Below are 10177 nucleotides of genomic sequence, written 5' to 3'. Positions count from 1 at the left end.
TTTTATTTGATATCAGTGGCTCACTGTAGATCTACAGGTCGACCGTTTGAATGAGATTTTCAATAAAAATCCAATTATTGCCCGTTTTTTCCGTTCAATGTACAACAGGCTATTTTCTCCAGAATTAAAAAGAAAACAATCAGAATCATGACATTTTTACAAACATCAATCAATCTCTGTAATATCCAATAAAATGTTTTATAAACATTCCTCCCAATTAATAAAACATATTGGATGTTTTCGAATTATCTATTATCCATTTAAAATTAATCCGGCAACTTAAGAGATAACAATTACAATATTTAAAATACGCGTTAAAAACCTTGTTAGGCCACGACTAATCACTGTGAGAAAACTACTCGCATTCATTACATGACGGCCTAAGAAGAAAACAATAACATACAGAATATTCTGCAAAAAGTCGAATACATATTTATGTGAGCAAAAACCAAATATACAAACAGACAGCGCAAAAGTAAAACAGCCTACTTACATGTGTTTCTTATGTAAGTAGGCTGTTTTACCTTATGATGTCATATAAATAATAAATATCAATAGTAATCGTGACAAAGTTTCTCTTATTCGAATGCTGGGTGTGATTAAGAAAATTTTGAGTTATACCCATGGGTATTGTGTTTGTACAAAACCAAATATTAATTAAATGTGAAAAGCCATGATTTGGCCAAACTTGTTATTTTAATGAAAAAGCTACCGTTATTATATAAGAAAACAAAACAAAACTGCTAGCTAGAATTGTTATTCTCAACCTGTTCAGCACAAAAGAGTGACAAAAAAAAACTAAATTAAACATCGTTTGATACGACCCCACTTTCATGAGTGTCGAAAAAAGCGAATCGAAAACAATAAGTGTCTCTATAATTTCCATTAAAATCCAATAAATTCTATCGAATTTAAGAATTCTAATTAATTTATTAATAAAAATTTTCAAGAACACCAAATTTTTATTGTATATGAAAAAAAACTCATATGCTTGTGTAATATTTATAAAATGCCGAATATCGATACATACACAAATGCTTAGAAAATATGTAAATTAAATTATTATTTTCTTATTTATATCCGAAGCTCAGACACAATCATTCGACATGGTGTGAAAAGACACATAAATACGAAAAAGATAAAAAGCCGTTAAATTGACTCAACACACAAAAAATGCGATTAAAATAACAAATAATATTGTATGATGATATACATTGGATCGATGGTTTATAATTCACAGCTTCTTTATTTGTATGTGAAATGGATTATTATTATATGGCGCTGGAATTTGTTTTGCTCCTTTTGTTTCGAATTTGATTGCTTGTGATTAGTATTTGGATAGATGGGAACACATATAGCCATCAAAGAGAATTTGTAGTGCAAAAGGTATAGAATTAAACCAATAACCCATTTTCATAAGTCAATGCATTTGACAGATGAATTGTTCCACTGCATTCATTTGCAAATGACTCGACCAGGGACCATATCGTTTAATGAGAAGATAAAAGCCAACCGAACCAATTGAAAAAACAATTGAACGAGATGTCAAAGGAAGACAGGAATGTGACGCATTGCACAGCATGCATTCACAAAAACCAATCCGTTACCCTCTTGAGATTTTTATAACCGAGAATTTATATGTTAACTATTGTTCATCTAATGTTTATTACACTTCAAAAAAATCCATTCGATACATTTTCTGATGAATAAAGTCAAGCCACCTTTAAGAATTTTTTGTTTTATAAAATATCATTTTTTTTTTTTTTGTTACATTAAAATTCTATGAAATTAATGATGATGATATTCAATTAGATAAAAATGGTATTAGATGACTGTTTCTTTAGTGAACATTTTTTTAACCAAATTTAAAGTTTGATATCGATGTAACTTTTGTTTAGCTTTTTTCTTCCTCTGGAAAAATATTTTTTTATTCATTCACGTGATGGCGCTATAGTCACGAAGTAAGTAGTCTAGATATAAGAAAACTATTGTTAATTTCAATAAATTAAGAGAAAGTTATCTTAACTTATTTATTTAGTCAGTAAATTTGTAGACGAAGCTTATAATATATCTATTTAATTTTTTGTTTAAATAAAAAATGTCAAATTGCAGAAATATGGTTAATGAGAAACTGAACATTTGAATTACACTGAGAAGAGGCCTTAATCATATTGAACTGTCAAATATGTTACCAACGTGAAAATTCAGAACCAACAAAACTTCAGAACGTTTCCTTCATATTCAAATAAATATTAAAAAAAAAAAATTATTGTAAAATCTGTATTTGAAATTATGATACATTTTAAATACAAAAATATAATTTTTGAAACATTGAGTGTTATTTTTCTTCGCAAAATTCTTCGAAAACCGGTAAAAATGTTGTATGTAGACTTTGTCCATCAATCGTGTGTTGCCAACCGAAATTGATGAAAAATCACATTTTTTGACATTCGAAAATCATCATGGTGAACCTTCTTTCAATTCATCGCTTTCGACTTCCTTTTCCGCGAATGTGATTGATCAGATAGAATCATGCCGGTGGGTTCTCCGATTTTTTTTTTATTTTTTTACATTAAATAATCATAAATTCTCACCCAAATATATGAAAATTATTGTGAAATTATTGTTCGTTGTGTTGACTATCGAAAATTGGATAATTTTGTGCAATTTTTAGGCAAAATTTAATATTTAAATGGTGCACGCATCGGTGATACACATGGCAAATCATGTCATTTCATGTATCGTTGTGTAGTGTATGTTTATTGAACCAACAAAAGTGTAATAAAACACAAACATTATTTCGTGCACAGTTTTTGCACGAATTCATGTTAAATATTTTAGCACAATTTTTTCCCTGGATTTATTTGCGTTGAAAATGATTCCTTGAAAATGTTTTTAGAAAAACTAATGAAATGTTAAAATAAGCGACAGAACAATAATTTCACAACAATTTCAATAGACATAACATAACCTCAATATCAAACATTTTACCTAATTTTCACATGCCAATACGCAAACCCTAGTGAATAAAAAAAAAACATTAAATTAGTTATTGTAACTTTTGTACAACTCATGTATATTTGTTATTATCTTTTAAATTTTAAATATGAAATAATAATGACATCAACGTGCCCTTAAATATAGCTATGATTTTCCATGCTTGTTTAGGGTGGTAAAAATGTGGTTGTTGTTGGCATGGTGTAAAAATGTTTTGAATCAATTACAAATTTACTACAATTTTTACCCATTTTTTTATCGATTTTTCTCTTGCATTTATAGCTCGCTAAAGATTTATTGCACCCGTTGCCAGCTGAAGAAAAGCGTAAGCACAAACTTAAACGTTTGGTGCAACATCCAAACTCATACTTTATGGATGTCAAATGCCCAGGATGCTACAAAATTACAACAGTTTTTAGCCACGCTCAAGGTGTTGTTGTTTGTGCTGGTTGTTCAACAATCTTGTGCCAACCAACTGGAGGACGTGCCAAGCTGACCGAAGGTATGTATTGCAATCCACAATAATTATTTTGTTTTCAGTAAAATATGGACTCATAAAATATGTGTGTTTTTATTGTTTGTTTTATCTCTTTCAGGATGTTCGTTCAGACGGAAGCCACACTAAGCACGAGTCTTTCCTAAGTAAAACGATTTAAGAATCAACTGGATTTCAATAAGTTATTTCCAAGAACCCGTGTAAAACCATAATCGTTTTTCAGAAAAACCAACAACATCCCAAAACGAAATAAAATGAAAATCAACAGTTAAACAAAAAAAAATACTTGTGTTTTCTTAAACAACAAAATAAAAAGTTGTGCTGAAAAAGTAGTGAAAGTCTTGGGTGCAAATTAAAAGATCATTCCGATTCGAACAATAAATTATATAGTTTTTTTAAATTTATTTCATGAATAACAACTCTATTGAAAATATCGAGAGGAGAGTATGTTTTTATTCAGACATTACTCAGCCATAAGCGCTGAATAACATACTCTCTTCTCGATATATTTAATAGAACTGAAAAATAGTAACAATTCCTGTCTAGTATATATTAAAGAGAATATCATCTAAAGAATCTTAGCGTATGGAATGACTTTTGTTATTTCTTTTCGTTAGTATTGAAATGTTTGTTCACTGCGCTAATTTCGCTGGGGCTGAATTGAAGTACGGCACTAATCGCATTTACTTTATGACGTTGACCATCTTTATCATTCGACAGTAAAAAGCTTAAAAACACATTTTTTAAATATTCCAGATTGGCACCCTCACGTGTTTTGCATCGTTCGAGACGGTCCACGTTCTCTTCCAGATTGGCTATTTTTTCATAAAAAAGTTGCTGAGAAGCAGCTTTGTCCTGTAGAGCCTGACGAAGTGTTTGCTCTGCTAAATGTTTGGCCTTACGAAGTGATGTTATTTCAACCTCTTTTCTCGACAACTCATGAACATAATGCAGCATTGGTATTGGTTCTTTTGACGTTGACACATTGCCACTTAAAACTAATACCGTTTGATTGACATCATCATTTGAACCGTGTAATGAGTCACTTAAGCTGGCAAGTGTTTTTTCTGAATTTCTGGGCTTTTCATCTTTTTCACTATCTGTCGCTTCACTGCGTTTACGCATTGGCTTCGGCATCATGAAAACATCAAAAGATGTTTTTAACCCAGTAATTTCATTCTCTTTTTCCTCAAGTAATGCCAATGAACGCTCACGTTGTTTCTGCAGCTGGCCTTCCAATTCAGCTTGTTTTGCTCGATACTCAGCTTCAGTATTTGCTAATACATCTTTCCATCGATTTCGTTCAGTGCGTAATTCATTTTTATGCTCTTGGCTCTTATTTCGCAATTCAGTTTCCTGTTCATCTAAATTACGATTTAATACTTCAATTTTTGTTTGCAAAGTTTTTATATTTGTTTTATGTGTTTCAATTTGCTTTTTCATCTGTTGAATTTCCGTATGCAGATTAGTATTCTCTTTAAGTAATGTTTCATGACGTTCAGAGTGTTCACAATTACATAGTGCATTGGATGATGATTTTCCAGCAGCCGTATCAAATGTACTGTATAGCTTAGTGAAAATGTCAACTGGTTTTTCAAGCTTCGAATTTTCAATTAACAATACATTGTGCAATAGTAAAATTTCGTTTATCATTTCATTTATATCCCAGTTTTTATATTTGGACATCGTTGCGGTTGAGTCTTTTCTTTCATTTAATCGATCTTCAATTACATTTGAATTACTCAATTGAGCAATTCTCTCTTTAAACTTGGTTATGTTATCTTGATCTGTTTGCCTGAGTCGATCATAAAGACCCACCGTTGCCGAGAGTTCAGCCAATCGAGTTTCCAAACTGGCCACTCGTTCCTCGTGCATTGCCGCTAATGTTTTATTTCGTTCTTCGGCCAAAATAGCACGGTGTTGCTCTGACTGAATTGCTGCAGTGTGTTGTTGTTTCAAATACATCATCTCGGCTTGTAATTTCTTCAAAATTCCCTCGGATGGAATATCATTTTTTGTTGCATTATTCAATTCGCGCTCATTTTCTTTCAATTTGCGTTTCGTTTGTTCCAGTTCAGCGGTAATTTCACTCAGACGAGCATCTTCGCTGGTTTTTGAGAAGCGATTTTTCAAATCGTTCAATTGCATCTGTATTGCATCTTTCACTTGTCTTTCATCGGCTGTAATTTTCTGTAACTCACGTATCATCGCCAACTGATTGTTACTTTCCTTCTCCCATTCGTGACGTTCTATAATCAATTTGCTTTTTACCTAAAGGGAAAATCACAAAAGAAAAGAAATAATCAAAATAATGGAAACAGATAATGAAAATTAAATTGCAAAATAAAGTGAATTTATATATGAATGACCGAGAATTAATGTGATACTTTCAATAAACTCTCAAGACAAGTCTCACATTGAGAATGAGCCAATCATATAGTTTAAGAACAAAGCTATGGCCACATATTTGCTTTTTACCTTTTCCACTTCCAGCTTTATCTGTGCAGCAGATCCATTTAATTTCTCTTGTAGCTCTGATATAGTTTGATCTTTAACTTTCAAATCATTTCGAAGTGTCTTTTTATCTGCTTGAAATGAAGCTTCCATTTTTGATTTCTCTGCAGAAAGTGTGGCCAGCGAATTCATAAGGGTGGAAATTTGCATTCGTAGTTGGTCAACGTTATCGTTGCTACTGTTTAAAGCATCAGTTAAAGTAGCCATTGTACTTTCATTCGGATCGTCGGACGAATCTATCTTTTTGGATGTAATTGATGCTAAACTTGCCTCCAATGCTGCTTTTTCCTTCAATAAACTTTTATAAGCGCTAACAACATCTAAAAATACACAACATATTGTTTGAGTCGATTGAACATTGTTCAATCAAACATTTTCTATGTTTACCTTTCAACCGAGTTTCATATCGTGTCAGCTGTTTTTTCTGATTCTCCACCATCAATTCCAATTCTTTCTGTGATTTCGACATCTTTCTTCGCACAATATTAAATGTTGTACAAATTGAAAATGTCTTCAATGTTTGTCTCTGTGTCGAATGGTCAATACAATTATTTTAATTTAATTTTAATGTAATATGACGATCGAAATTCATTGCCACCAGTCATCAACAGCTTTGTTTGTATTCGTTTTGTCATCAATCGTAAAGGCCTCTGAACTGTCACATCACAAGCCTATTCCGAATTGAAAAGGCTCAAGGTTGCCAAATTGAATTCCCAATATACAATTGATTTGATTAGACAACAGAAGACTTTAGAAAATTATGATAATAAAAATGATATGTTCTTTCATAGAGAGTTTTCAAATTTGGTAAATTTTTATTAGTCCCTATTACATAAACATGAGATTTAATATTTTTTCGAAAAAAAAAAACATCAAAATTAATATGAGTGTTCTCGTATTCTATCTATATACCAAACGGTTTATAAATAAAGTTGACAACGTATAAATATGAAAAGTTTTGATATTGTATATCGTAAAAAGGTTATTGATTAAATTAGAACAGAATGTTTACATTCATAAATCATAAATAGGATATATATGGTTTCAATTGTTATCACTTTAAAAGAGAAACACATACGATATACGGTATCATTATCTATTCAAGAGAAACGAAGAGTGCAGGAGGATTAAAGTGCAGTTATATCGACTGCAGAGATCTTATCAAATAATAATATTCATCCAATCATTTTATGATATATTTTCGAACAAAATTCCACTTCATTCTCATTTTTCTTTCTTCTCTCTTGTTCATCAACATGGATCTCATTCTATGGCTGTCGGTGAGATCATTTTCACTAAATTTAGTTTACATTGTTGAGACTACCAAAATGAACAATAAAATCGATTCACGGATCATTTGATTCATTTTTCAAGCCACGATCCAGTCACAGAGTTTGGTGATTTCAGCTGTAAAATAAGTTGAATGAAAACAAATATATTATTTCTCTAGATTAAATCATATCATATAATAAGTATTGTGAAAAGTCACAAGCATACCTTAACATTGAACTGCTTAATTGTTCCCTCCAAAGCAACGGCATTTCCCGAGAAATAAGCAGAAACAGCATTATGTAAAAGCACTAGTTGCTTATGCATCACTTTAATCTGAAATACAATGAAAATCTAACCGTTTAGTATCGTTTATACTTCGACAGTCATTCAATTTTAAATACTAACTCGGTTTTCATCAAGAAATTGCATTTTAATGGCAACGTCCGCACGTAATTTCTCATAACTTTCTTTATGTTTGGTGTAACTTTTCTGAGTTTCATCGCCATTTTCAGCTGGTGATTCACCCTTACTGCTTTCTAATAAGTCCATTCGATATGCATCGTATTCAATCCTGTTTTATAAGCAATTAATCATTTGATTAATCTTCACTATAAATGTAAGCTAATTTTGGTCAGAAACTAAGTTTTGAATAGGTCAAATAGTCACCTCGCTACTTCATACTGTCTTATTGTGATTAGAGTATCTTCAATGGTTTTATTACACAATGTGCTAACGGATGATACGAAAAAGTTCAAGGCATTCAGCAATAGTTCACCATTTTTGGTAAGACTGCGTTGTGTTTCGGAATTGTAGAGAAATTCTTGTTGCAATTCAGGGCTTTTTTGTGCCAAATCAGAAAAAGCTTCTGATAAACAATGTTGAGTTTGCACAACATGATGGAAATGTGAACTGAGTGCTCGAGTCAAACGTAAAATTTGTAGATATTTTCGTTGGGTTTCTCGTAATTGTTCGATTTGTGCTTCCAATTCTGAATCAACGGTACGCGTTGATTTACCTAAGAAAGAAAACAAAATAATCAACAAATAATGTAATTAAAATAAAAATGAAATTGCAGAAAAAACTTCATTTTACCCAATTTCTCGAGCATGAGCTGACGCGTACATTTGTACGTCGATATGCTCCAATTTTTCAAAGTGTCAATTTTTGAAACGCTATTCTTCAAAAATGTCCCGGAGTCACCATTGAACGATGGACTGAGCGGTGTTGGTGTAGTTGGTGCTAATCATTAATGATGTCATAGTTTTTTGTAATGACATTTTATTTGTTGAATTTTGAAAGATATTTAAATATTTACCGGAATTCGTTCGAATGTGTAAACTACTTGGATGCTTGACGCGTCCCTCGATACCGGACTGGATGGCACTGTTACTTTCATTCATGGGCGGTGTATCTTTGAGCATTTCATGAATACTGCGTTCGGTGTGACCAGATGAATGTGCCATTGTTTTTTAAACTTCTGTCGCTTTAACTATGTTGTAGAGAACTTGCTATTTGGATTTAAATCAAATGAATCAAAACATTGGAATTAATATTACTGTACTGTTTCCCTCTTACGATTTATTATGGACATGAAATATCTGAGCAAAAGTGATTCACTTTTATTTGAATACATGTATCGTTTGGAATACAATTAAAAACAGGAGTAATCTCTTATCGATTAATTCAGATCGCTTAATTTGTTTGGTTTTCTAGATAATTTAAGGCGGCGATAGCATAACTCTTAAATACATTTACTCATGTGTCAAAAAAACCTACATACAAGAAACATATACTACGTTCACACTTGGCTTCAAGCAGATATTTGCTGTGTTGACCGATTTATGAATGACAATTGTAGCGACTTTGATTACAGTTTTGACCAGCAAAACGTAGGAACAAAAAAGAATAAAAGAACGTTTCCACGAATGAGAACTGAATAAAAATAATCAATGCTGAGAAAAGATTATAATTGGTTTGACATAAAATTGCTTTGATAAAATGTTACTGTATGCGATGACAACTAATAAGACATAAATGGAATCAACACCATCAATTTAAGTACAATACATATAATATTTAGTCAATACCAACATATTTATGCGATGTTATAATACATTTACCATGTAATTCGCCATAGTTTCGTTTGAGTTCAGTTGGCGTATATCGAATTCGCCTCGAGGAGCGAAAGAGTGTCACAATGTTGTTGTTATAGCACACTTCTATCTCCAAAGTCGATGTATCTTTCGTAAATCGATTCCATGTATGTATGTATTTGTGTGAAAATGTAAGTGTTCGTTTATCAATTTAAGTCAGCAGTACGCAACCATCACAGCGGCAAATAGTGACATCTACTGAATTATTAGAAAAGCCAATCTTAGTATTTTAGCACTAATAAATATAAAAAATTACACATTATTTTTATTTATTTTTTTTTCGAGAAGAAACACAATATTATACAAATCGAAATGCAGTTTCTCAAAAAAATCGTTACACTGAAAAACTTCTTATATTGTTATGGCTTGAAGATATTTTTGGGAGAGTTATTTTATTGAATTTCAAACTTTGAAAAAATCAACAATATATTCGTTCAACTTATTAATCAAGAAATTCATAGCCTTTTATAATTTTTCAATTAGTCAAAAGGATATTAAAACGCATTGTATCAATCAAAAATGGACTTTGTGTGTCGATAGAGTCGGACCGTTTAATTTCAATTAAGGTGCTGCTTAATCCGAACATTTTGTTTGAATGTAAACTTTATCGGGTAAAAACAATTCGATTTTAGTAGTATTCTTAAGTTTTTTTCGCTTCTGATTTAACGAATGTACATCAATTGATTACCTAAGAGTTAATCAGAAGAAAAGAATGGAAAAAATGGAAATTAATCAATGCGTAATG

At 31.4% G+C, this 10177-nt stretch overlaps 3 protein-coding genes across 7 annotated transcripts; 1 reads left to right on the top strand and 2 right to left on the bottom strand.

Annotated features, from left to right (window-relative positions):
- The first annotated feature begins 2415 nt into the window (after window positions 1-2415).
- LOC116342367 (40S ribosomal protein S27) lies at window positions 2416-3775 on the top strand. The gene is made up of 3 exons (XM_031769941.1): window positions 2416-2538; window positions 3280-3499; window positions 3594-3775. Exons 1-3 carry the CDS (start codon window positions 2533-2535, stop codon window positions 3620-3622), a joined length of 255 nt encoding a protein of 84 aa, XP_031625801.1. The 5' UTR covers window positions 2416-2532; the 3' UTR covers window positions 3623-3775.
- Window positions 3776-3968: 193 nt separating this feature from the next.
- On the bottom strand, window positions 3969-6626 carry LOC116342389 (GRIP and coiled-coil domain-containing protein 1). The gene is made up of 3 exons (XM_031769980.1): window positions 6395-6626; window positions 5972-6327; window positions 3969-5764 (listed from the first exon to the last, which is right to left on the bottom strand). The coding sequence occupies exons 1-3, from the start codon at window positions 6474-6476 to the stop codon at window positions 4094-4096; spliced, it is 2109 nt and encodes a 702-aa protein (XP_031625840.1). The 5' UTR covers window positions 6477-6626; the 3' UTR covers window positions 3969-4093.
- Window positions 6627-7176: 550 nt separating this feature from the next.
- Window positions 7177-9541, bottom strand: LOC116342452 (arfaptin-2). Of its 5 annotated transcripts, none has more exons than XM_031770067.1 (7): window positions 9400-9541; window positions 8595-8787; window positions 8372-8518; window positions 7946-8294; window positions 7685-7850; window positions 7505-7612; window positions 7177-7414 (listed from the first exon to the last, which is right to left on the bottom strand). In XM_031770067.1, the coding sequence occupies exons 2-7, from the start codon at window positions 8740-8742 to the stop codon at window positions 7370-7372; spliced, it is 963 nt and encodes a 320-aa protein (XP_031625927.1). In that variant the 5' UTR covers window positions 8743-8787; window positions 9400-9541; the 3' UTR covers window positions 7177-7369. The 5 variants fall into 5 exon arrangements, with proteins under 5 accessions (XP_031625927.1, XP_031625925.1, XP_031625923.1 ...); XM_031770065.1 differs by lacking the exon at window positions 9400-9541 and adding an exon at window positions 9056-9297; XM_031770063.1 differs by lacking the exon at window positions 9400-9541 and adding an exon at window positions 9060-9297.
- Between the last annotated feature and the right edge of the window lie 636 nt (window positions 9542-10177).

The sequence above is a fragment of the Contarinia nasturtii genome, unplaced genomic scaffold (assembly GCF_009176525.2).
Source record: "Contarinia nasturtii isolate CC-2019 unplaced genomic scaffold, AAFC_CNas_1.1 Cnas_scaffold_864, whole genome shotgun sequence".
Classification (NCBI taxonomy): domain Eukaryota; kingdom Metazoa; phylum Arthropoda; class Insecta; order Diptera; family Cecidomyiidae; genus Contarinia; species Contarinia nasturtii.
The sequence above is the reverse complement of the archived record's forward strand: the minus strand, read 5'-3'. Positions and strand labels throughout refer to the sequence as shown.

Coding starts and splice junctions, on each gene's coding strand:
- LOC116342452 (XM_031770067.1), bottom strand. CDS start 8,742: ATGGCACATTCATCTGGTCACACCGAACGCAGTATTCATGAAATGCTC. Junction 7,613..7,684: donor AATTTCTTGATGAAAACCGA/GTTAGTATTTAA, acceptor ATTGTATTTCAG/ATTAAAGTGATGCATAAGCA. Junction 7,415..7,504: donor TTAAGCAGTTCAATGTTAAG/GTATGCTTGTGA, acceptor CTTATTTTACAG/CTGAAATCACCAAACTCTGT.
- LOC116342367 (XM_031769941.1), top strand. Junction 3,500..3,593: donor ACGTGCCAAGCTGACCGAAG/GTATGTATTGCA, acceptor TATCTCTTTCAG/GATGTTCGTTCAGACGGAAG.
- LOC116342389 (XM_031769980.1), bottom strand. CDS start 6,476: ATGTCGAAATCACAGAAAGAATTGGAATTGATGGTGGAGAATCAGAAA. Junction 6,328..6,394: donor ATATGAAACTCGGTTGAAAG/GTAAACATAGAA, acceptor GTGTATTTTTAG/ATGTTGTTAGCGCTTATAAA. Junction 5,765..5,971: donor TAAAGCTGGAAGTGGAAAAG/GTAAAAAGCAAA, acceptor TTTTCCCTTTAG/GTAAAAAGCAAATTGATTAT.